The 27542-nt window shown below is 37.3% G+C and overlaps 1 protein-coding gene across 1 annotated transcript in view; it reads left to right on the top strand.

Annotated features, from left to right (window-relative positions):
• The first annotated feature begins 6 nt into the window (after positions 1-6).
• Positions 7-27542, top strand: part of adcy1b (adenylate cyclase 1b) — a 52819-nt gene continuing 25283 nt past the window's right edge. The window contains exons 1-4 of the mRNA XM_073849260.1: positions 7-1517; positions 6194-6343; positions 7758-7876; positions 24543-24654. Coding sequence (XP_073705361.1) covers positions 945-1517; positions 6194-6343; positions 7758-7876; positions 24543-24654 — 954 coding nt within the window. The 5' untranslated portion in view covers positions 7-944. The remainder of the gene's footprint in view (positions 1518-6193; positions 6344-7757; positions 7877-24542; positions 24655-27542) is intronic.

The raw sequence follows: 27542 nt of genomic DNA, 5'->3' as shown, positions 1-27542 counted from the left end.
TAATGGGAAGGTTAAATTCTGTCATATGATCAGACTCAGACATATTAGACAGATATTAAATAAGTATAATCTTCACAGATTGTGAAGGCTTTTATTTAATTAAATACATCCAAAAGGACACACACACGCACGCACGCACGCACGCACGCACACACACACACACACACACACACACACACACACACGTTGGGTTTACATTCCATAGGCGTAATGGTTTTTATACTGTACAAACCGTATTTTCTATCGCCCTACACCTACCCTACACCTAAACCTAGCCCTCACAGGAGATTGTGCACACTTTTACTTCCTCAAAAAAACTCATTGTGCATGATTTATAAGCATGTTTCCTCATGGGGACCTCAGAAATGTCCCCACAAGGTCAAAATCTACTGGTATTCCTAAATGTCCCCACAACGTGATGAATACCAGGTACACACACACACACACACACACACACACACACACACACACACACACACACACACACACACACACACACACACACATATATATTACTGGTTACAATTTATTACACAAAAATCTTGATTTATCGTCATTCTTTGAGTCAAGGATGAAAACGATGCAACTGAAATCATGTAGGTCATAAATTTATAAAGTCTAAATGCATTTCGTTTCCGAATGGCAACAGTGGTTTACATTCTTCACGTGTCTGTTTTCCTTAAGCTCAGCGCGTGAGAGGCGCGCTCCTCTGAGATCCTCGCTCTTGTCAATAAGAAGAATTATGGAGGCGCGCATCGCGCAGGCGTGATCCAGTCTGAGCCGCGCGAGCTCGAGGCCAGTCGCTCGTGTAGCGCGTCTCCTTCCGACTCGTCGGCTCTACCTCTCCCGCCGGACATGCCCGCCGGCCACCGGCGACCTTCCGCGCCTCTGCCGCACCTGTGGACCGAGCGTCTGTCCGGCGCCGCGTGAATGGCCCTCCCGCCATGGACGAAATGCCGTTCCAGAAAGTCAAGACCCGGCGCAGGAGGAGCCACTGCCCGCCCGGGGTCATCGCCTGCGAGGACGAGTTCGACTGCAAGGAGCTCGAGTCGCTCTTCCACAACTACAACCTGAAGCTCGACCAGACGTGCACGCTGAAGGCGCTATCCGTGCTTATCCTGCTGTCATCCAGCCTCAGCCTGCTGGAGCTGCTGCTGTCCGGCGCCAGCCTCACCATCGGCAAGGGCTCGTACCCGGTGCACTTCGTCGTCTTCATCTCGCTTTTCATCGTCACCAACGTCAAGTACCTGCAGGTGAGCCAGCTGCAGCAGATCGCCCACCTGAGCCTGCTCTTCTGTTTCACCTTCTCGGTGCTGTGCTGTCCGTTCCCGCACGTGTCGGGCGCTGCGGGTCCGGAGCAGGGCGTGTGGCAGCTGCTGCTGCTGACGTTCGTGGCGTACGCGCTGCTGCCCGTGAGGACGCTGCTGGCGGTGCTGTTCGGGCTGCTGGTCTCTCTCTCGCACACCATCGTCACGGCGACGTCGGTGACAGCCAAGACGCAGCGGCTGTGGAGAGCGGTGAGTTCAGCACTGGACAGCGACCAGACAGATCACATATTATTTACAGACACCGGGTTACTTCCCCCTGAGAATGCCTTCAAAACTGTGTGATGTTTTACCATTCCGTGTCTGTTTGGACACGAAGAATCGTTACTTACTAGAAAACAGTCATAGCGTGATATATATATATATATATATATATATATATATATATATATATATATATATATATATATTTTTTTTTTTTTCTTCTTTAAACTAAAAGCTCATATTTGGTCAGCAACTTCTCATTAATGATGGAATGTAAATGTAATGATGGAATTTTTTATTATTGATACAAAAAAAAGAGAAATTCTCAGACATTTTAGATTAGGCACATGAACCACACACATTATTATTATTATTATTATTTTTATTTTTTTGCATCAAACAACATCAAACCAACAAAAATATTACTCTGAAAAGTATTTTTTTACTTGCTCATCAATAGGCCAGATATTCATGTTTGTAATCAAAATTCAGTTCCAAAAGTGTGTAAGATATTTAACACTAGATATTTGATTTTGACACTAATATAACTTCATAGATCATTTTAACAAATAGTTTTTTAAGGTGCTTACATATATACACGACAAAATGACCCAAACATGTAAGATGTTTTCCAGTTCAGCACTGGACGGCAGATCACATATTGATCTTTGATTTATGTTTGGACACAAATAATCGTTACTTACTAGAAAACAGTCATGGCATGATATTTTTCAAACTAAAAGCTCATATTTGGTCAGTAACTTGTTGCCTATTGATTAAGAGGAATTATCTGACATTTTATATTAGGCTACACATGAACCACACACACATTATTTAACTTCTTTTTTTTTTCAACAAACAACATTAAACCAGCAAAAATATTACTCTCATTAATGTTCAAGAAAAGTCTTTTTTACTTGCATAATCTTTCGCTTTCAGACAAAAAATGATCAGTTTTTCATGCTGCAGCTGCTCATCCAAAGGCCACATATTCATGTTTATAATCAACATTTATTTCCAAAAGTTTGTGAGTTATGGGCAAAAGGTTAAATCATTTTACAAAAAGTATTTTTGAGGTACATACATACATACACAGGACAAAATGACCCAAACATGTAAGATGTTTTTAAATGGTTATTTAAAAAGGCATATTTGAGAACATTTGCACATTTGTCACTAGTAAAATGACTTTAATTGTTTATCTTGAGCAGATGTTACTACATGAATTATAATTCAGATTAATCAGCACAACTAATAAGATTAAAATTATGAGATCTGAACAACAGAAAGTGAAAAATCTCTAAAGAATAGGACATTACATGTCATGAATGCTTTCCAGGATCTTTACAAATCATCCAAAACGTTTGTGTGTCATTTGGTGTGCTCTGTTTTCTAAAACGCATTTGATCCAATGAGGAACCTCAGGTTAACACTTATACATTTACTTTTTGAAGTTGTTAAACAAAGACTACTAGAGTATATCTTCCAAAAATTCATGTGACATTTCTGAGTTAAAAAACTGAATCAAAGTAGATTCCTCACCAGGATTTTTCATTGTACTTCCATTGTGAGAAGTGTTTAGGAACGAGATACCTTATTCAGTATTTTACATTAAGCTGTGTTTGTTTGGTCGTGGTCAGACTGATTTTACAGGGAAGGGAAGGAACAGGTCAGTTTAAGATAAGTGTTTAACGCTGAGCCATAGATCAGATTCAGCTCAAGTACAGTTGCTGACATTAAGAATACAGCTTTAGCAGTGCTTTTACATTTTACTATCAAGTAACTCAACACTGAGTTGAGTTGCAGTAAGACACACAAAATACATGCAAGAGAAGTAAGCATGCTGCATGTTCATATGGATGATGTTCACAGACGTTCTCCTGCTCCGTCCAGAGTGTGTTTGAGGTCCAGAGCCGCTCCAGAGACCTGCTCTATGTAGGACGCCTCTGATCAGAGACCAGACACACTTCTGAAGCTATTTTAGCACAGAAATGAACAAGATGCTCCATACAGATAATTCAGACAGGACTCTCAGAGTTAGTGACCAGCACTGGTGAAGATCATGTGATCCATCAACCTAAATACATTCATTTATACTGACAAAACTGTTTTGATGGGTAAAAATAAGCAGAAATAGCTCTTCAAGGTCACAGTCGCAGGTCATGTCTTTTTCCATTGTTTGTGTGTTTAGATGCTTTATTCACTGTAGTCTGAATCACACTCTGCACACGCTCAGATTGACCATTCTGAAATGTTTTAGAGCAGTTTATAACAGACGAACAAATGTGAACATAATGTGTGCTAAGTTGTGGTCAGCAAAATGCATTAATTTGGGAATTTCACATGAGGGCAAAATATTTCCACACACTGACTTTTGAGTTTAGTTGGCCATATACATTTGGTGCACTGACTAATAGAAATCTGTTTCATACATCGCTACACTGTTTACAGTAACACTTTTGTTTAGGGAGCAATTCTTACTATTAACAAGTTGCTTAGTAGCATACATGTATTACTAGCATATTAGCTGTTTATTGGCTGATATTTTAATGCCTTATACTGCATAAACATATTTTAAATCCCTTAAAAGAGAAGTTCACTTCCAGAAAAAAAATAAAATAAATACAGATAGTTTACTCACCCCTTTGTCATCTAAGATGTTCAGGTCTTTCTTTCTACAGTCATAAAGACATTTTTTTGAGGACAACATTTCAGGATTTCTCTCCATATAGTGACCTGACCCCTGATCTGCAAGAGGAGAATGGCTCAAAATGCGTTTGGCAGCTGTGCAGGACTTGTATATGACAATTCCAAAGACGAAATGCTCTATTGGCCAAAAAAAAGGAGGCCCAACACCATACTAACTGTGGTCTAAAACCAGGTGTTTCAGTTTCATTGTCCAACCCCTGTATATATAGTTTAAATGCAGCTTCAAAGGGCTTTAAACGATCCCAGCCGAGGTATAAGGGTCTTATCTAGTGAAATGATCAGTTAATAAAAAAAAAAAAAAAAAAAAAAAAAAAAATGCAATTTATATATTATATAATTTTTTTTTAACCTCAAATGCTCGTCTTGTCTAGCTCTGTGTAAACTCTATATATTAAGGTTCAAGACAGTCAGGGTATGTGGAAAAACTCCCATCTCATTTTCTTCTCCAATTTCAAAATAGTCCTACATCGCTGTTTTATTTATTGCCTTTTTGGTAATATTGTAAAGTGTTTGATCTTCTTTGCATGTACACTTTGTAAACACTGGGTCGGTACTTCTGCAGCGAAGTAGGATGATTTTGAAGTTGGAGGAGAAAATGAGATGGGAGTTTTTTGACATACCCTAACTGTCTTGAACCGGAGTGAACAGAGTACACGCAGAGCTAGACAAGATGAGCATTTGAGCTTAAAAAAGTGTATAAATTGTTAATTTTTTAAGAAAATAACCATGTTTTTCATTATATTGGACCTTTCTTCCTTGGCTGGGATTGTTAAGAGTCCTTTGAAGCTGCATTTAAACTGCATTTTTGAAATTTAAACTTGTGGGCACCATAGAAGTCCACTATATGGAGAACATTCCTGAAATGTCTTCCTCAAAAAACATAATTTCGTTATGACTGAAAAAAAAAAGACATGAACATCTTGGATGACAAGGGGGTGAGTACAGTATCTGTAAAGTTTTGTTCTGAAAGTCTACTTTAATCCACCCCATACCTTAATTTAACAACTACCTTACTAATTATTATTAAGCAGCAAAATAAAGAATTTACTACTGCAATAAATTGTAGTTAATAGTTAATAGTGAGAACTGGTCCCCAAACTAAAACATGACCCTATTCATAATAAGCAATACCTTTTTGCCTGCCCAATAGTCTCTCATGTGAGCATGTTTAGATTGACTTACAGGCGTTTGGCTCTTCTCTCAGATCAGATAAATCACTGTTAATAGTTTTTTTTTTCTTTTTTTTTGTTGAATTAGAGCAGGTTGAGTATATGGGACTAAGCACTTGTAGTGTGTTGACAAATCGTCATGCGTGCTGTACACTTGCATGATGCATGCTTCTGTTCTTATCCCGATGCCTTCACAAAAATCACAGAAACACACTGCACTTTTGCTGTAAGTGATCGTTCACACAAAATGTGTTTTTCTTAGAAAAACATGAAACAAAAGCCAGTGTAATGGGGAAAAAGTGACATCTCAAGAGGTGTTTTTTTTTGGTTTAAGTTGAAGTTCTTTTAATTTGAGCACCATGTTTTTAGAATGTTTGGTTATGTGTGAGACGTGAGACATGAGTGCAACGGTCAAAGATGTTCATCTGGAACATGTTTACATAGAAAATCAGAGGAAAAGCAGCACAGTGGAATAGTTGAATATGATCATGTGAAGACACACAGTTCTCTCTCCTGTTGTTCTGTATGTAAAGGAGTGAGTTTCCAGCATGTGAGAGAGAGTAAGGCCGGCTAAATAAAGGCTCTGCGTGAGCGCGTGTCCTCTGACGAATCTAATCCAATAAAGAGCAGATAGCCTCACGTCCCTGAACTGTCCGACCTGCGGCGACACAAAACCAGCTCTGACCTCACTGAAGAGGACAAACACATGTCAGAAGAGTGACTAGACAAACCACATGTTGAGCTCCATTAACGCAAGCAAAATGCTGTTGTGTTTGTGCTTTTCAGCTGGTTGCGAACACGCTGCTCTTCACCAGTGTCAATCTGTCGGGTCTGTTTGTTCGGATCCTGACGGAGAGAGCGCAGCGAAAAGCCTTCCTACAGGCCCGAAACTGCATCGAGGAGAGACTGCGCATGGAGGACGAGAACGAGAAACAGGTCACAATCATAAGATATATACATAAGAGAAACACAATCAAAAATTTCATTGGAAAATCATAGAATTACACTCTAAAAAATTTGTGCTTCCATAAAAACGTGCAGTAGTTTGAATCAATCTTTTTGAGTTATGACAACTTAAAATTATGTTCAAGCAACAAACTGCAATGAAAAATCTGTAGCATGAACACATTTTTCAGTTAATTACTTAGACTTAAGTTGATTTTCATTTCAGTCATTTTTTCATTTCATCTTCATTATTTAGTTCATAACTCAGAATGATGTTGTTCTGTGTGATGGCATTGGAACTAATTAATCTGACTTAGTTCCAGTGTTGGGGGTAATGCATTACAAGTAACGCGAGTTACGTAATAAGTTTACTTTTTTCAAGTAACTAGTAAAGTAATGCAATACTTTTTGCATTTACAAGAAAATGTCTGAGTTACTTTTTCAAAAAAGTAACTGGTGTCAAGTTACTAATGCCAGTTACTTTTTGTTTCTTTTTTGTATTTAATCCCATTTAAATAACCAATGTCTTTGCTGCTGACCTTTGTTCATCCAGTTCAACCATACTAATAAGCAAAACTTACTTTAGATTAACTAACATTTGTGCTTAATTTTTCTCATTGCTGTACTGTGCTGAGTGTTGAACAGTTCTACTGTACAGACGTGAATTTACGTTTTAGTTCAGCCTTAGGATAATTCATTTCACTTTTTGGTGTGAAAGGGCTTTTACATATTAAAAACAAACAAGCAAGCCTACCCAGATTTAAAAAGTAACGCAACAGTAATGCAAAAGAAATGGAATTGAATTACTTTCCGTAAAAAGTAACTAAGTAACATAATTTTTTAGTAAGTACTGCAATATTGTAATGCATTACTTTAAAAAGTAACTTTCCCCAACACTGCCTGGTTTTGTTAAACTGTCCAACAAAGCAGCATTAAACACTAGCAGGTCTTTCCTTTCACTAAATAATATATCAAATAATGTAATTTCAATATTTATTCTCCTTATCCAGTCCTAATGCAAAGCTTGCTGGAAAATGAACTGCCTGATTTCCTGAGTCATCAAGACAATTTCATTAAGTTAAATTAAAGTAACTTTATTATTACTTTTATTATTATTATTGTTGTTGTTGTTATTAAAACCAATTTAGGCAGAAATTTGAGTTTGAATTACACACAATACTAAGTTAACGTAATGATCAACCTTTTAATTAAATTAGCAAATTAGAATTTGTAAACTAGCAACCATGCATTTAGCTAAATACAGACAACAGGTCCCCTGAATATTATTGAATGTATAATATTCCTTTTATTTCATGAGAAAGGTTTGATTTGATGTTGTTGCTGTCTCATGTGTCTGATGATGATGAAGATGATGATGATGAAGATGATGATTGCTTGTGTGCAGGAGCGTCTGCTGATGAGTCTACTGCCCAGAAATGTGGCCATGGAGATGAAGGAGGACTTCCTGAAACCTCCAGAGAGGATCTTCCACAAGATTTACATCCAGCGGCACGACAATGTCAGGTAACACAGACTATTACGCTGCATCTTGATGGTTTCTGTAAATGTGAAACAAACACAGACCACTGTGGACTGAGTTGAATACTGTAATGATCACGGATGCTGTTTGAGCAGGAATCTTGATCAGGAGTGTTTCCTGAATTTTGCTCTTTCTCTTACTTAGATTTTTTCTCTTGTTTCCAACTAAAATATCTAAAAATTCTTAAATCAAGAAGGATTTTCTAGACCAGTAAAAAAGATGGTCTCTTCAAAATGAAGTGAGTTTTTGCTTAGAGCAAGCACAAAAATCTGCCAATGGGGTAAGCAAAAAAATAAATAATCTTATCTTATTTCAAACAGAAAACAACATTATTTTTAATAATTGGCATTTTTTTGGCTTGTTTCAAGCAAAAACACACTTAATTTTGACTATTTTTTTCTGAAAACAAGACAATAATTTTTACTCATCTAGAAAATCCTTCTTGATTAATTTTCTGATATTTGACTGGAAACAAGACAAAAAATCTGAGTAAGAAAATCATTTTTTGCAGTACAAGTAGTAAATCTATAAACCTCTTTGATCTCCAAACAAATCATTAATTTACAAATCACTAAATGCAAAGTCAAACAGGTGCATTTTTACATTCTATATTTGAATTATTCTGATTTTCTTAATTTTTCTCGTGTTTCTTTTTTTTATGTCAGGTCAAGTCACATTTATTTCTAAAGTGCTTTATATAGTAGAGGTTGTTTCAAAGCAGCGTTACAGTGATAAACAGTAAAATAACAGAATCAGAAAATAACAGAGAAGATGATGCTTATTTAAGAAAACACCACAACATTAAGTGGTTCAAAACTTGTCTGTTTTGTTTGTCCGGCTGCGTCTCTTTTACTCGTCAGCTCTAGAATGTTTGTAGCTGTCCTCTTTGTTTTCCATTGTGTCTTTAGTGTTTTCTAGTTGATTCAGTCAGTTTTTAGCCTTTGTTTTTTGGTTGATCTTGTCTGGTCTTGCTCTGGATTGCATCATTAGACTTGGTGCTTGAGTCTTAAACTACAGCTCAGACTGAGTTTGATCTGGTTGAGTCTGCATGTTACTGGATTATTATATCTATCAGGAATACTGAATCATAGGAGTATTGAGTGGACATGTGATAGTGAATGCTACTGTACTGCAGAACACAAGACATTATGAACTAAACCCAAGACCACTGACGTCAATTCAAACATTCAGTGAACTGACTTGAGTTTGTTTGCTTTCAAACACTGAACTGTTGGACCTTTAGCCAACATGAAATCTGATCGGTATATTGGTTTCACTGCAATGATAGTTGCTTTTTTGAACTATTGGTTATCAGGAAAAATCGTTGCTGATAGTTTCCTTTATTCTTCAGGGTTTCTCAGGAGCTGCATGAGCGTTTAACAGTCAGCAGACTCAGTAGTTAAGCATATCTGGTTTGCTTATTTGCTTTTGTCTTTACAAAGCAGTCATGGTCAAGTCATTGTCAATTTTTAATGAAGTTTTAATGAATTTTTAATGTGTATTTTCAGCACATTATTCATTCTAAAACTGGCTTTCCCATCTTAGTTATCAGTATTGGTAAAATCCTCTATTGTCTAATGTCTGTTTACTACTTTTTGAGTTATGACAACTTGAAATTATGTTCAAGCAACAAACTGCAGCAAATTAGAGTTAGAACTTAATCCGTAGCATAAGCACATTTTTCAATTAATTACTAAAAATTATGTTGATTCATAGTTTATCTTCAATATTTAGTTCATAACATAGAATTATGTTGTTCTGAGTGATGGCATTGGAACTAATTAATCTGACTTAGTTGTTTACTACAGTACATGATCTGCCCTTTGAATGATGTTGATCTACGGAAATACATTACTGTCTTCATTATCACTCAACAAACTTGCTCTGCTGCTAAAACAACTGGACTGTTCATTTGACTTTTAGAGACTGCAGGTTTGTGTCTCGTGATAAAAAGCGCAGAAGTGAGAATTAGGTTTGAAATTATGTTGATGGGCCAGTTTTTCAATATTTTATCATTGACTGTGTGTGTATGAGTAAATGATCAAGTGATCAGCGCAGGTTTGTCCTGTGTTGTGTGCTGTGTGTGTATTCTGGTATTCCCTATGTTATGGGGACCAAATGTCCCCACAAGTATATTTACATTTACATTAATCATTTAGCAGATGCTTTTATCCAAAGTGACTTGGAAACAATGGAAACAATCAAAATCAACAAAAGAGCAATGCTACTGTATGTAAGTGCTATGACAAGTCTCAGATTAGTTTAACGCAGTGTACATAGCAAGGTTTTTTTTTAATATATTGTAAATAATAAGAAAATGGATAGAATAGAAAAAGAATAGAGCAAGCTAATGTTTTTTTTTAAATTGTATAATAAATAAAAAAAGATAGAAAAGATAAAAGATATAAAAAGAATAGAACAGGTAAAAAAATAGAAATAGAATAGAGGGTCCAATAAAGACAGAAGAGATGTGTTTATGTGTTGATGTGTTGTGTTACATTTATTCATTTAGCAGAGGCTTTTATCCAAAGCGACTTACAATAGGGGAATACAACGAGCGATTCATCCTGAGGAGGCAGATCGAAATGGGAAGTGCTCAAAATACCATATATCAGGCATTGTTAGATGAGTACAGGCTAGAAAGGGAAGATTAAGAAAGAGAGGAGAACATGTTTTTTTTTTTTTTTTTTTTTTCTCAAATAGTGTCAAAAGAGATGGGTCTTCAGCAGTCGCTTGAAAACTGTCAAGGAGTCTGAAATCCGGATAGGGGTGGGAAGATCGTTCCACGAGGCAGGAACGGTGAACAAAAATGTTCTGGAAGTGATTTCATGTCTCTTTTGAAGATGGCTAAGGACTCAGCTGTTGGGATTGAGTTGGGCAGGTCATTCCATTCCAGGGAACATATGTGACCCTGGACCACAAAACCAGTCATAAGGTTAAATTTTACAAAACTGAGATGTATATATAATATGAAAGCTAAGTAAATAAGCTTTCTATTGGTGTATGGTTTGTTAGGATAGGACAATATTTGGTCGAGATACATCTATTTGAAAATCTGGAATCTGAGGGTGCAAAAAAATCAAAATCCTGAGAAAATCACCTTTAAAGTTGTCCAAATTAGGTTCTTAACAATGCATATTACTAATCAAAAATTACATTTGGATACATTTACAGTAGGAATTTTACAAAAAATCTTCATGGAACATGATCTTTACTTAATTTCCTAATGATTTTTGGCATAAAAGAAAAATCAATAATTTTGACCCATGCAATGTATTTTTGGCTATTGCTACAAACATACCCCAGCGACTTAAGACTGGTTTTGTGGTCCAGGGTCACATATGAGGTAAAAGTCAGTGAAAGTGATTTTGTGACTCTTTGGGATGCCACAATAATGTACTGTTGGCTTGCAGAACATAAGCTTCTAGAGGCAAATAATTAAGGTAAAGGGCAGAGCCAGTGGTGGTTTTGTAGACAAACATTAATGCCTTGAATTGTATGCGAGCAGCTATTGGTAGCCAGTGCAGATTGATGAAGAGAGGTGTGACCTGTGTTCTTTTCGGCTCGTTGAAAATGAATCTTGCAGCCGCATTCTGGGTTAATTGTAAAGGTTTGATAGAACTGGCTGGAGGAGAGCATTGCAATAGTCCAGCCTGGACAGAACAAGAGCTTGAACAATGAGTTGTGAAGCATGTTTCGAAGGAAAGGGCCTGATTTTCCAGGTGTTGAATACAGCAAATCTGCAGGACTAGGCAGTTTTAGCAATGTGGTCTGAAAAAGTCAGCTGATCATCAATCATAACTCCAAGGTTTCTGGCTGTTTTTAAAGCAGTTATGGTCGATGTGCCTAACTGAATGGCAAAATTGTGATGAAACAATGTGATGAAACAGTTTTTTTTAATCAGTGTTGAGATTTTATACCTCAATGTGTGTTGACCTGTTGCTTTGTTTGCGTTACACACATTCTACTAAATATAGAAAACTTTATTATGAATGAATGAATGCATGTATAATTATAATCTATGACAAAAATACAACTATAAACAAAACAATTATACAAATTATAAACAAGGTTAGTGGATAAATCAGTAGCAAAAGTTACTCTATAAAATCACGAGCGCACAATTTTATAAAATCTAAAATTAGTGAAAAAAATATTTAGTGGGGAACAAATAAAAGTGAATGTAGGACTAAATCTGGTGAAATTATATACATTATTCTTTGTATTGTTGAAATCTAAAAAAAAAACAAAACAAAAACAAGTATATATAAATATATATACTGTAAAAAAAAATTAAAAGCCATTTATTTTAAAAGTATAGCGCACTAAAAAGAGACATATGGTAGATAAGACAAACAAGAACGGCTATTAATAGTCTTAGAAATTTTGTGTTTTAAAATTGTGTTTGTGGCTGTTGTGGGGCTTAAACAATGGGTTTGATTGAAACACAAGCAGTTCTGTCTTGGGAAGGTTTAGTTGAAGGTAATGGTCCTTCATCCGGCAAAAAAATGTTTGTTAGACAAGCTGAGATGTATATAATGTATGCAATGTATGTAAGTGTAGAAATACAAGTAAATTTTGACCTTAATGAGAAAACACTCTTAAGAATCACAGAATTAAATGTTTTGAGAATCTAGAAATGGCTGTAGTTTTGTGTAAGGAGTGGGTTTAGGAGTAGGGTTAGGGTAAGAGGATAGAAAATACACTTTGAGGAGTAGAACGACCATTAGACCTGTGGAACGAGTCCATAATGATAGAAATACCAGTGTGTGTGTGAGATGTGTTACTGAGACTCTGGCAGCCTTCACCGTTCCTCAGATTAAACTTCTGTGGGATTTACTGTGACGGACACTAAAGAGTGTTGCATAACGCTCGCGCTGAGAGGGATCTGCTCCTGCTGAGGAGATATTTCTGGAGCAGATCAGAGACGCTCCTGCTGGAATATGGGACACTGCATTTAAGATGGGTGCTCTCCATCAGGTTCTTTACCTGTGATCAGAGCCGACTGATATCACTGAAAAACCATAACATACATGTATAAACGTTAACCTTGCAACCAATAAATGTATGCTTGATGTATAAAATTATTTATGGTTTATCTTCTCCCCCTGTTGGTCAGTTAGTTAGTATTAGAACAACTGATTATCGCCCAACAAGAGATGCATTAAGAGGAGACTGTATCATACCCTTTAGACAAAGTAATTTGAGCCAGTCTGCTTTTTCTGTCAAAGCTGCACGAGAATGGAATAGTTTTTTTTTAATCAGTGTTGAATTTTTATACCTCAATGTGTGTTGACCTGATCTTTTTTTGGGAAAAAAAAAAAAAAAAAAAAAAAATATATATATATATATATATATATATATATATATATAATTATAACCTATGGAAAAAAATACAACTATAAACAATAAAATTATAAAAAGAAATTAAAAACTAGGTTATAAGGCTTGCAAAAGTTACTCACATTGCAAAATTGCTTTTCTTACTTAGATTTATCTTGTTTCCAGCCAAAATATCTAAATATTCTTAAATCAAGAATGATTTAGTAGACAAGTAAAAATGACTTTCTTGTTTTCAGTAAAAAAAGTAAAAATTAAGTGTGAAAACAAGATTATTTTTCTTACCCCATTGGCAGATTATTTAGCTTGTTTCAAACAAAAACACACTTCATTTTGACATGTTTTTTTCTGAAAACAAGACAATTTTTCTCGTCTAGAAAATCCTTTTTGATTTAAGAATTTTTAGATATTTTGGCTAAAATCCGAGTAAGAAAAGCATCACTTGAGCGATCACATGATCTGTCACTCAGCATCTTGATGGACTGAAGGATTCTGTGTTCAGCATGGTCTCTGTCACAGATGGACTCGGCTTTCAAACATTCACAGCAAACTGAATTTATGGCAGTGTGGTTCTATTGACATCTGCGCTATGACAGCGTCTCAGTGTTCACACGCGCCCACACACACACGCCTCGCTCTCAGCCCGTGTGTTTCACAGCTCAGATGTAGCTGGACGTCAGTGTCCGTGTGTGGCTTTATTCTCATGCTACAGTGAGACTGGAGCTTCATCTTTCATTACTGTGGCGTGTGCTCCAGATCTGAACAACATTCATATGTCTAATCAGCATTTACTGAACACACTTCTGCAAAACATGATGCTATTACTCCTGTATTTTTGTCACTATGAAACAGCTGTGATCGACTGCACTGTATTGTGACATAATTCCAAGTGAAAACGAGAAAACGTGGAGGCGGAGCTTGATTTGATCGTGGTTGTTGATTGGATGGTGAAGTGAGCACTGTATGCTGGAACAGAGGCAGATCTGAATGTGATTGGCTGAACAGCAGCAGCAAATATACAGGGTTGGTTTTTATTTCATGACATTTTAGGAACAGCCGCTCAAATGCAGTGCTCACCTCCTTTAACATCATCTTCATCAACATCACTACAGATGTGTTTGTTTGGTGTTGTTTCTATGTGTTTTCTGTACTGCTCTGTGACCAAGCCATTATCTGCCAATATTTACTTTATTTTTATAGTTTAAACAGCACAGGGCAAAAAATGTTTTTCTTACTTTATTTTTTGTCTTGTTTCCAGCCAAAATAACTAACAATTCTTAAATCAAGAATAATTTTATACGAGTAAAATTTTTCTTTTTTTCAGAAAAAAAACAAGTCAAAATTAAGCAAGTTTTTGCTTAGAGCAAGTAAAATAATCTGTCAATGGGATAAGCAAAAAATTCTTATTTCAAAGAGAAAACAAGAATTTTTTCTTACCCCATAGGCAGATGCTTGTTTCAAGCAAAAACGCACTTTATTTTGACTTGTTTTTTTCTGAAAACAAGAAAAATATTTTTACTCGTCTAGAAAATCCTTCTTGATTTAAGATTTTTATTTTTATTTTTTGGCTGGAAACAAGACAAAACATCTAAGTAAAAAAATTATATTTTGCATTTCACTTAATATTCAGTAATATTATCAATTGATCAACTGACACTATCGGATGAGAAAAAACTTGAACTGACCGGATCTGAATGATCTTCTGTCACAACCCTGTCTGTCATTGGTTTCACCCATTGTCTTCCCCTGCCATTCTGTTGTCATTTGGTTTAGCCCTCGTCACCGTCATCTGTTGCACCTGTCCTTGTAATTATTAGTCATCTGTGTCACCTGTGTTTGATAATGAGTTACCCTTTATAAGTCTGTCTTTGAGTTTAGTCTTTTGTCGGTCTTTAACGTTATCTGGATGTGTGTGAAAGCCCTCTGTGTTCCTGCCTGTTCCTGCCTTGTTCATCTTGGAGAATTCTATTAAATTTATTGTTGATTGTTAATCTCGTCTATCGTCTCGTCTCGTCCTGCACACCCCCGTGACAGAAAGACCGACCCAAAAAAATTCACGGCGTCTTCCCCTGCGTTTATTTTCCGTTTTTTTTGTATCAGTGTTTAGTTTATTTTTTTTTTCCCCCGTCATGAATGATCCCGCCGTCCTCATCCTCCTCCTGAAGCAGGGGAACCGCTCTCTCGAGGACCACACCAGAGACTTTATATTCCTCGCCCCGTTTACGCACTACCCGGACAGTTGCCTATGCACGTTCTTCCGCGTAGGACTTAATGATGACATCAAGAGGCAGCTGTCCGGGGAGGGTCCTCGAGAGAGCCTCGCCGACTACATCGAGTGGGTGCTGGTGTCCAGCAGAGCTTCGTTGACCGCGAAGGATGACACCAGCCCCACTCCAGACCCAGAACCCAGCCCAACATCACCCCGACAAGCGGAGTTGCAGCCCGAGCCCACCGACGATGGAGAGCCCGAGCCGAGAGCGACAGAGCCAGAGCCGGACCCATCGGACCAGGTGCGAGAGCCGACTGCTACATCCGCGACGGTGGAGTACGACGTGGAGCAAGAGAGGGCTACAGAGAGCCCTGCCCACTGCACCACCACTGGGGGTGAGAATGAGCAACACTCTGGGGACTTAATAGACTTTTCCACAGAACCACTGGCCTGCCTGAACTTCCCACCCACCCGCCCTCTTCTGCCTATGCCTGAGTCTCCGCTGGTCCCGTCCAGCCATCCTGAGTCTCCGCTGGTCCCGTCCAGCCATCCTGAGTCTCCGCTGGTCCCGTCCAGCCATCCTGAATCTCCGCTGGTCCCGTCCAGCCATCCTGAATCTCCGCTGGTTCCGTCCAGTCGTCCAGAGTCATCGCTGATTTCGCCCAGCCTTCCAGAATCTCCGCTATCACCTGTCAGTCCCCCTGCTCACCCTCAGTCATCCACCTGTGCAGTGGGCTCGCCGCGGGACTGCCAGCTTCCATCGGCGTCTCGGCTGGAGGATTCCTCAGCTCCGCCTCCAGCCTCCGAGTCCTGGACTCCGCCTCGGCCCTTCGACCCCGCGGTTCCACCACGGCTCTCGACGCCCTCCTCTCCACCGTCGCCCGTCGATCCACCAGCTCCACCGGGCTCCATCGTCTTTCCGGCTCCGCCCTGGTCAGTCGTCACCCCATCGGCTCCTCAGGACTCTGCTCCTCCGGCTGTGCCTCGTCGCGCCGTCCCACCGGCTCCTTGGGACTCCTCCTTCCTGCGGGCACAGCCTCCATCCTCTGTCGCTCCGGCTCCGCCGCGGATCTCCGGGACTCCGCCTCCGCCTCGGGCGCCAGAGCCTGTTCCACCTTGGCCCTCCGGATCCTCGGCGTCACCCCGGATCATCGGCTCTCCGTCTCCGCCTCGGGCTCCTCCGCCATCTGCTCCGCCTCTGTCGGTCGGCCCCATGGAGTCGGCACGCCTTCCTCCACCATGGTTCCTCCCTCCGTCGGCTCCACAGTGGGCCGTCATCATGGCTGTGGTCTGGGTCAGTTCCTCCTGCTTCAGGTCCCTCCTGTTTCCTCCCTGGCTCCTCCCACCTTCGTCGCCCCCCTGGACTCTCATGACTTTGTTTGTTGTCCCCCTCCAGGGGTACCGTCCTCCGCCCAAGCCTCCTCCCTTATGTACTCTGTTTTTCCGCCCCTCTCGTTTTTTCCACGGCGCGAGGACGCGCCTTTCCGGAGGGGGGCGTGATGTCACAACCCTGTCTGTCATTGGTTTCACCCATTGTCTTCCCCTGCCATTCTGTTGTCATTTGGTTTAGCCCTCGTCACCGTCATCTGTTGCACCTGTCCTTGTAATTATTAGTCATCTGTGTCACCTGTGTTTGATAATGAGTTACCCTTTATAAGTCTGTCTTTGAGTTTAGTCTTTTGTCGGTCTTTAACGTTATCTGGATGTGTGTGAAAGCCCTCTGTGTTCCTGCCTGTTCCTGCCTTGTTCATCTTGGAGAATTCTATTAAATTTATTGTTGATTGTTAATCTCGTCTATCGTCTCGTCTCGTCCTGCACACCCCCGTGACATCTTCAGTATAGATCTGAATTTGATGAAAGTTGATATATGATGAAGCTCGCATAATTTCTTTTTTTATTTTACTGTTTATTTCTGTGAAGCTGCTTTAAAATGATTTCTGTTGCATAAACCACTATAGAAATAAATGTGACATACACAGGGTTTGTTTTGATGGGTGTAATCTCTCCATCAGCCAGCTCTCACTTACACCTTCAGTTAGTGGAAGGATATAACTGATATAACTGCTGTTAGCTGGCATCAGAAAAACAACTCTGTCTGCCAAATGACAATATTAATCACAACACTGAAACTGCTGGAGAACTTAACAAATCAAACACATTTTGATGTGTATAGGGATGAAAATCAAAGCACAGCTTATTATGCAAGAAGCAGCACCAAAATACACTGATTTGATTTAAATTATGCTCATAAATTGTATAATTAGGAAAAATGTTTCCAGAATAATTTACTCTGATCACAGAGGAGTTGTGAGTTAAAACAGCAAGTGTGAGTCAGGGTTTTCTTAGCTAAACTGAAACTAAAATTAGAAAACAAACAACCACGATTTAATCGGTTATCACTTTTGACCACAGAGTGGAGTTGTTGTTTTTTTGAGTACTTTGGGTCATGGTCTCGATGGTACATACAAAGTTTTGTAATGGTACACCAATGCATTGGTATATATATCATAAATATATCACTTTACTACGTAATTCAAAATGGCAGACGCCCACAATGGCCCACAATTTTATGATTTTTGGCCAAACCATTCAGAAGTTACAAGCTAAAATAGCCATTTTTCGTATCTTCTGACCACTAGATGGCACTGTTCCAAAACTGTGCAGGTAGCCTCATGTCATGCTTGTCATAACACACACCAAGTTTGGTCTCAATATGGCAAACTGTTGCGGAGATGTAGCCTCATATCAATTTTGCATGCTTTTCGTAGAATTCATTCGCGCGTTATTCAAGAATGGTTTGACTAATCAACTTGAATTTCATAGCTTTTTGCCAGCATGGCCTGAAGATGAACTGAGCCAATTTTGGTGAAAATCAGACAAACTGTCTAGGACGAGTTTGAAAAAGTTGGTTTTATTAACTATTAAATATAGAAGAAAAAAAAAACTAAACCTAATGATTTTGTTCCTTACCGTTCAAAAGTTATTAGCATAAACATGAGTGAAACTTTAGGCACTAGAGAGTTTGAGTTAGAGACTCCAAATTTGCTATGGTTAATGCTGGGACTGTCCTCTATTAGTGTTCCAAATTTAACAACTTTCCCACAAGCGGTTCAATGGGCTGCTATAAACTCAATTTGGTGCTTGGACACTAAATATTAATAAAAACCATAACTGTATCTCAGCGATACAAAAATAGTCATGACTTGAGAACAAAAAGTCAGTCTCCCTCACCAGATTTAATTTAAAGATTTTAAGCAAGAAATTGAAGTCAATAGGAATGCAATAATATTATCGTTATAACAGAAAAGTCTCGATAATATTGTGGTCGATATGAATGATTCACGATATTAATTATATGAAATTATATAGGTCTTTCCTAGTGCAAAAAGTGAAGATTTCTAAAAATATTCTAGCATAAAAGGTCTTTGGCACAGTATCTGTCAAACAAATTAAAACCAAAGGCACAATATGGCGGTAACACTTTACAATAAGGGTACATGAATAATCATGTACTAATGCCTAAATTAATACTTAATTCATCACCTACTAATGATTATTCAAGGAATTAACTAATTACGAACTAACAAAGGGCTATCCTTAACTACAACTGGAGTCATACGGATTCATGGATGAATAACGGCAGCCTTAACTAAATGTTAGTACATGTTTGATAGTTAATGCATTAATTAACATTTATGGGTAAACTAAATCTTTAGGAAAGAATGAGAAATACTCTGACTTTGAAATTAATTTAAGTAATTTAAAACTATCATAATTTAGGCATTTGACATCTTCAGCTTTGTCTTAAACATTATTGGGTGTCAAAGGATTAGTTGATCCTCTTCATCAAGTGTAGAAAATACTAAATACACTAATGACTGATCTTTTCTGTTTTATGTTCTTCTCTTTCCCTTTAAACTCACCTATTGATTTATACACAGAATAATAAAATATAAAAACACAAAACCCACAAAGAACATTTGTAGAACAATTCCTAAAGAAATGCTCAAACTAGAAAGAGTTCACTCTCCATCCAGACAGAGCCGTGAAGATCCTGCACCTCCGCTCTCTGACTTCTTGAAAATCCACACGGCATCTTGGCACAGCATAACCAGCTGATACTCACTGTGTTAGTACATGTGGATTTGATAGGAAGTATATCATAAATCATGAGCTGAGTTTAGTGAGTAGTTAAGAGTGAATTCATTATGATTGGGCCCTCTCAAGTAAAGTCATGTCAAAATCAACATAAACAAGCCATTAGTTGATGTTAGTGCATGGGTAGTTAAGAGTGAATTCATTATGATTGGGCCCTCTCAAGTAAAGTCATGTCAAAATCAACCTTAACTAGCCATTAGTTAATGTTAGTGCAGTGTAGTTAATAAGTTATTAATGATGAAGTGACACAATGACACATTAACAAATCATCAAATTACATAACATTAAACATGCTGTAAGAGTGTCCCTGTTCATTTATACCACCAGTACAACAAACAGTGATTTTTTTTAGTTACTTTATTTTTCATTGACATAATTTCACATATATGGCCTCAAAAGAAAGCATCCAAACATAATGTTACTTCTAAAGACACACAGAATGTTAAATATTAAGCTTCCAGAAACTCAAAAACGTTCAATTACCGTGTATAAATAAATAATACAAAAACGCAGATGCAAACATGACTTTAATCCGGTTTACAAAAGCAGATAAAAAAAAATCGACATTACCGAAACAACAAACCTTACGCGCTGAGCGAGTGCCTAGAGTACGCCACTAATTAGTGTCCCACTTGAAACAAACCTTACATACTGTAGTCCCCTTTATGTGAAATTATTAAATTATTGTTCGTTGAAAGTATTAGTGCCATTAATTAGACAGATATGTTCAACCAAATGTAAAAAATAGACCATTAGCTAATACTTTCAATTATCATTAATTTAACCATTTCAAATAAACGGAACTACAGTATGTAAGGTTGTTTCTGTAGGGACACTCATTAGTGGCGCACTCTAGGCACTCGCTCGGTGTAAGGTTTGTTTCGGTAATGCCATTTTAATTTAATTAATGTCGTCTGCTTTTGTAAAACAAATCAAAGTTATGTTTGCATCTACATCTGCATTTTTTTGTGTGGAAAGTTAGGCACATTAAATAACAGCATGGTTTTGAGCTTCTGAACATAAACTATTTGACCTTCTGTGTGTCTTTGGAGGTAACATTATGTTTGGACTTTCTTTCGAGTCCATTTATGTGAAATTATGTAAATTGTTAGTTTTACTGGTGGTGTAAATGAACAAGGAGGACACTCTTACAGCATGTTTAATGTTTAATATTTATTCATCTGCACATTGTCTTGCCCATAATTGCACATTCCATTTTTTTTAAAATATTTATTATATTCTATTCCTATTTCTAATATTTTATGGTTATTTTTTTATTGTATATTTGTACATGATGCAAATTTCTTTTTACAACTAAAGTTAATCCTATTATATTCTAATTTGTTTAATTATCTTATTTCTCATTCTATACTGGAACTTCCTTATAAAATGTATAGGTTATTAGCAGTCGTATAAGCATTTCACTTTATATGATACTGTGCATGTGTATGTGACAAATAAAATTTGAATTTGGTATGTAATTTGATGATTTGTTAATGTGTCACTTCATTACTAACTATTATTTACTACCCATGCACTAACATTAACTAATGGCTAGTTAGGGTTGATTTTGACATGACTTTACTTGAGAGGGCCCAATCATAATGAATTCACTCTTAACTACCCATGCACTAACATCAACTAATGGCTTGTTTATGTTGATTTTGACATGACTTTACTTGAGAGGGCCCAATCATAATGAATTCAATGTTAACTACCCATGCACTAACATTAACTAATGGCTAGTTAAGGTTGATTTTGACATGACTTTACTTGAGAGGGCCCAATCATAATGAATTCACTCTTAACTACCCATACACTAACATCAACTAATGGCTAGTTAAGGTTGATTTTGACATGACTTTACTTGAGAGGGCCCAATCATAATGAATTCAATGTTAACTACCCATGCACTAACATTAACTAATGGCTAGTTAAGGTTGATTTTGACATGACTTTACTTGAGAGGGCCCAATCATAATGAATTCACTCTTAACTACCCATGCACTAACATCAACTAATGGCTTGTTTATGTTGATTTTGACATGACTTTACTTGAGAGGGCCCAATCATAATGAATTCAATGTTAACTACCCATGCACTAACATTAACTAATGGCTAGTTAAGGTTGATTTTGACATGACTTTACTTGAGAGGGCCCAATCATAATGAATTCACTCTTAACTACCCATACACTAACATCAACTAATGGCTAGTTAAGGTTGATTTTGACATGACTTTACTTGAGAGGGCCCAATCATAATGAATTCAATGTTAACTACCCATGCACTAACATTAACTAATGGCTAGTTAAGGTTGATTTTGACATGACTTTACTTGAGAGGGCCCAATCATAATGAATTCACTCTTAACTACCCATGCACTAACATCAACTAATGGCTTGTTTATGTTGATTTTGACATGACTTTACTTGAGAGGGCCCAATCATAATGAATTCACTCTTAACTACCCATACACTAACATCAACTAATGGCTAGTTAAGGTTGATTTTGACATGACTTTACTTGAGAGGGCCCAATCATAATGAATTCAATGTTAACTACCCATGCACTAACATTAACTAATGGCTAGTTAAGGTTGATTTTGACATGACTTTACTTGAGAGGGCCCAATCATAATGAATTCACTCTTAACTACCCATGCACTAACATCAACTAATGGCTTGTTTATGTTGATTTTGACATGACTTTACTTGAGAGGGCCCAATCATAATGAATTCACTCTTAACTACCCATACACTAACATCAACTAATGGCTAGTTAAGGTTGATTTTGACATGACTTTACTTGAGAGGGCCCAATCATAATGAATTCAATGTTAACTACCCATGCACTAACATTAACTAATGGCTAGTTAAGGTTGATTTTGACATGACTTTACTTGAGAGGGCCCAATCATAATGAATTCAATGTTAACTACCCATGCACTAACATTAACTAATGGCTAGTTAAGGTTGATTTTGACATGACTTTACTTGAGAGGGCCCAATCATAATGAATTCACTCTTAACTACTCACTAAACTCAGTTCATGATTTATGATATACTTCTTATCAAATCCACATGTACTAACACAGTGAGTATCAGCTGGTTATGCTGTGCCAAGATGCCGTGTGGATTTTCAAGAAGTCAGAGAGCGGAGGTGCAGGATCTTCACGGCTCTGTCTGGATGGAGAGTGAACTCTTTCTAGTTTGAGCATTTCTTTAGGAATTGTTCTACAAATGTTCTTTGTGGGTTTTGTGTTTTTATATTTTATTATTCTGTGTATAAATCAATAGGTGAGTTTAAAGGGAAAGAGAAGAACATAAAACAGAAAAGATCAGTCATTAGTGTATTTAGTATTTTCTACACTTGATGAAGAGGATCAACTAATCCTTTGACACCCAATAATGTTTAAGACAAAGCTGAAGATGTCAAATGCCTAAATTATGATAGTTTTAAATTACTTAAATTAATTTCAAAGTCAGAGTATTTCTCATTCTTTCCTAAAGATTTAGTTTACCCATAAATGTTAATTAATGCATTAACTATCAAACATGTACTAACATTTAGTTAAGGCTGCCGTTATTCATCCATGAATCCGTATGACTCCAGTTGTAGTTAAGGATAGCCCTTTGTTAGTTCATAATTAGTTAATTCCTTGAATAATCATTAGTAGGTGATGAATTAAGTATTAATTTAGGCATTAGTACATGATTATTCATGTACCCTTATTGTAAAGTGTTACCAATATGGCTTTATCCCTTCATCAAGTCTGCGTGTTTCAAAGCAAAGCGTGCAATTTGTTCAGGTGATTACCTCATGATCCGGTGTTTTCCGCGCTTCAGAGCGGCTCCATTCACAGTGAATGAATGCAGTGAACTGGTTTATTGCATGCACTGTCTGCTTTCACTGAAGCTGGAGTTTTCAGTCAAAATAAAAGCTTAAAATTGCAGTATGAACTGCTGACAGCTAGCGGTTTCAATGGGTAACGCTACTGCAGCAGATTATTTTGGTCAATATTGTAATCACGATTATTTAACACGATTGTGAGTGGTTCCAGAACTTTATATGATTGATTAATTCAAATATTGCAATACAATACGAAAAAAAAAAATTAAAAAAAAAAGATACAAATGAAACTGTTTTTTTTTTTTTTAAAGGGGGAAGGGGGGATTTAATGTAATTAATTGAATGTAAAATAAAACAGCATAGTCTTCACTGTAAGAATTAAACATGCTTTGTTTCTTATAAAAACTACAAAAGTCACTTTGTCTTTTGTTGTTTGATGAACATTAAGCACAGAGATGGCAGAAGGAATAATACTTCAAGAGCTGCACGGATTCAATGTACTGTAACACACGTATTTTCATTGTTTACATTAATTTGAGACATAACTGATGAAGGGTTTACACGAATAATCACCAAACATATGCATGTATTTGAGCGTTTAGGTAAACACTTTACTTGTCCGTGTTCTGCTCCCATACACCCATGAGTCCATACACAGATCAGTGCACATTCTCTTTTGTGCTTTCAAAAACATGACATCAAATAAACATTAATAAATCAAGCACATCCTATTTTATGAGGAGCAAAAATGCACAAATTGTTTTATCTCGATTATTGTATTTTCATTATTGTTTGAAGCCGAAATTGAAATTTTGAATATTTGCACAACCTTAAGGTGTATATCTATTTTCATCACAGAAATCATTGGGGCTTCAGTCTGGTCTGTTTCGCTGACTCGTCTCTGTCTTTTCTTGATCTTAAATCATGTTGGACGGACAGATATGGGACAGACCCTCTGAGACTCAACCATCACACAAACCTGAGCTGATGTTTCCTGACAGTTCACATCTTACTGTGAATAAAAAACAATGATGGAGCAACCAATAAAATAGAACTGTGACACTCATTTTATGTTTTTGTTTGTTTTTCCAGTATCCTGTTTGCGGATATCGTGGGCTTCACGAGTCTGGCGTCTCAGTGCACGGCGCAGGAGCTCGTCAAACTCCTCAACGAGCTCTTCGGCAAATTTGACGAGCTCGCCACGGTGAGTCGCTCTCATTGGTTCACACCTGTTGCCATGGTGACTTCACACCCCGGCAACAGCAACAGGAGGACAGGTGTGAGCGCAGGGGAAGTTATGCAGAAGCAGACAGTTATATGTGATAAAAATGAAATGAGGAGAGTGCTGTGATCATGAGAGGCTCATCCCTCAGGGCTTCCATCAAACCTAAGAGTTGAAAGGTGTGAAAGAGCTTCATCTTGTCAAGCACACCGTATCTTTATTTCTATCTGCATTCACAGTAATGCTAGAATAAAAAAGTGCACATCTGAGCACTGAGCAAAAGTTCAATCAGAGTAGTTTCTCATTATGGTTTATGAAGGTAGAGTTAATGTGAAGGCATGTGTCTGTATGCAAACTTGTAGATGCGTCTCAGTGTAGTCTAGACACTAGAATTGCTTACATTCACATGTGCCTATATCAAATCCTTTAATCCGTGGATTACACAGACATGTTTCTGTCAGCGTCAGAAGGTCTTTCAGCAGGTCTGTGCTCACTCTTTCAGTGTGATTGTCGATCTGTGGTGTGAGTTTGTTTCGTTGCAAGGTCCGTTTGTTCACACATTTCATTTGATGCACTCATGCTCCTTCTGTTTGTATTTAATGCTGGATCTCACACATACTTGTCCATATAATCACTCTAGACTCTTTTCTTATGCTGTGTCTGAAGTATAGGGTTTGCTGTAAAATGTATGTGTGCTATCATTTCTTTAAAAAAAGTGTGACCCTTTAGGAAATGTGTTGTACACTTTTAAAAATAAAGGTGCTTCACGATGCCATAGAAGAACATTTTGTGTCTAAATGGTTCCATAAAGAACCTTCAACATCTAAAGAACTTTTCTGTTTCACAAACGGTTCTTTGTGGTGAAATAAGGTTCTTCAGATTATAAAAAGGTAAGAAAGAGATGGTTCTTTAAAGAACCTTTGACAGAATGTTTCTTTGTGGAACCAAAAATGGTTGTTCTATGGCATCGCTGTGAAGAACCTTTTAAAGCACCTTTATTTTTAAGAGTGTATGCAATAAACTGGGTAAATACTTCATATTTGTCTAAAGGGCCATTCTGTGTCAACTCAACCAGAGGTCCCCCCCCCCCCCCAAAAAAAATTCTCAAAATGTGTAAAAACATCTTTTTAAAGTCTTTTTAAATTTTACCATTCAGTAATTTAAAAATAAAATTAAATACTATATAAAAATACTCTACAAAGTACCAGATTACTCAGTAAATATACATCTGAGAAAATTAAATATATTAAATATACATCTTTCATCACTCTTTATGTTTATCCTTCTTTGGGAAAACAAATGTGACCCTGGAGCACAAAACCAGTCTTAAGTCGCTGGGGTATATTTGTAGCAATAGCCAAAAATACATGGTATGGGTCAAATTTTTTGATTTTTCTTTTATGCCAAAAATCATTAAGAAATTAAGTAAAGTTCATGTTCCATGAAGATTTTTTGTAAAATTCCAACTGTAAACATATCAAAATGTAATTTTTGAGTTGTAATATGCATTGTTAAGAACCTAATTTGGACAACTTTAAAGGTGATTTTCTCAGTCTTTTTGATTTTTTTGCATCCTCAGATTTCTGATTTCAAATAGATGTATCTCAGCCAAATATTGTCCTATCCTAACAAACCATACATCAATAGAAAGCTTATGTATTGAGCTTTCATATGATGTATAAATCTCAGTTTTGTCAAATTTAACCTTATGACTGGTTTTGTGGTCCAGGGTCACAAATGTTAACAAAATCAAACATTCTAGTCCGGACAGTTTTTGAAATGTGATTTATTTGACATAGAATAACCCTATAGAGCTATTTGTTTAAAACTTTGTAAACTTGTGTAAGACTTTATTTTTTGGAGTAAATAAAAATGTATCTTAATAAGATGCTTTTATACAAAGTGAAGAAACACACAAATGTGAATGAGGAAAAACAAAAGTAATTTACAGTATCATAAATGTGTCAACAACAAAACAGTATTGTCTTTTCATGACGAATCAGAACTAGAGCAGAAGTGAATAGAACAGGAAAGACAGAACAGGTTGTTTTAGTTGTTTAGCCTGTAATTTTGATGGTTGTGGATGGGTGAATTAAAAATGAGAGGAGTTTCTTCAGTTTCAATTTTTCAATTTTTGAAAAATGGTGATGGTCTAAGCAGCTCTGGTGGAGGTTTGCAGGAATAGATAGGGTTAATGTTGTTGTAGGCACCTTTTTGACCTGTTTATAATGGTAATACCAGGTGAGTTTATTCACTCATGCCTTGCTCTCTTAAAGTCACATTGAGATGAGATGGTGAAGTCACCACACAGGAATGACAGGTTGAGCTGTGTATCATCAGCATAGTAGAAGTAGGGCTTTGGTATATAGACAAATGTAGGGGACCAAGCACTGAACCCTGTTGCACCCCAGTGTTTACCCTCTTTCTCAGCAAACCTCGAAGGATCTGTTTGTGCCAATGAAGTGCAGTTCCTCTGATTGTCATCTGATGATTTCCTCTGTTGACGGCAGCAGACAGGTCTAGTATCCTCCTGAGATCCAGCTATGGAGTTTTTGCCTCTGTAGTGTCCATTATATTTTAGTGAATTTCTATGAGAACTCACATGTCACGGTTTTAAGCCTGAGCGCATTCAGGGCTTTTTAGAGATACCAAATGTTTGGACGTTTGACCATGAGCACACCCTCTCCTTGGTCTTTAAAGATGGCTACGATTTATTTAGTGAAAAACTGTACATCCTTACGGAAATGTAATGTTTTGTAATTGTCATTTAAATCTGAATAATTTTCAAAAAATTGTATCATAAAGCAACATCTAGGAAAATGTAATGGGTTTTCAAATCCAAATATGACTTCCTGTAATGAAACAGGACA

The sequence above is a fragment of the Garra rufa genome, chromosome 10 (genome assembly GCF_049309525.1).
Source record: "Garra rufa chromosome 10, GarRuf1.0, whole genome shotgun sequence".
In the NCBI taxonomy this organism is placed as follows: domain Eukaryota; kingdom Metazoa; phylum Chordata; class Actinopteri; order Cypriniformes; family Cyprinidae; genus Garra; species Garra rufa.
The sequence above is the reverse complement of the archived record's forward strand: the minus strand, read 5'-3'. Positions and strand labels throughout refer to the sequence as shown.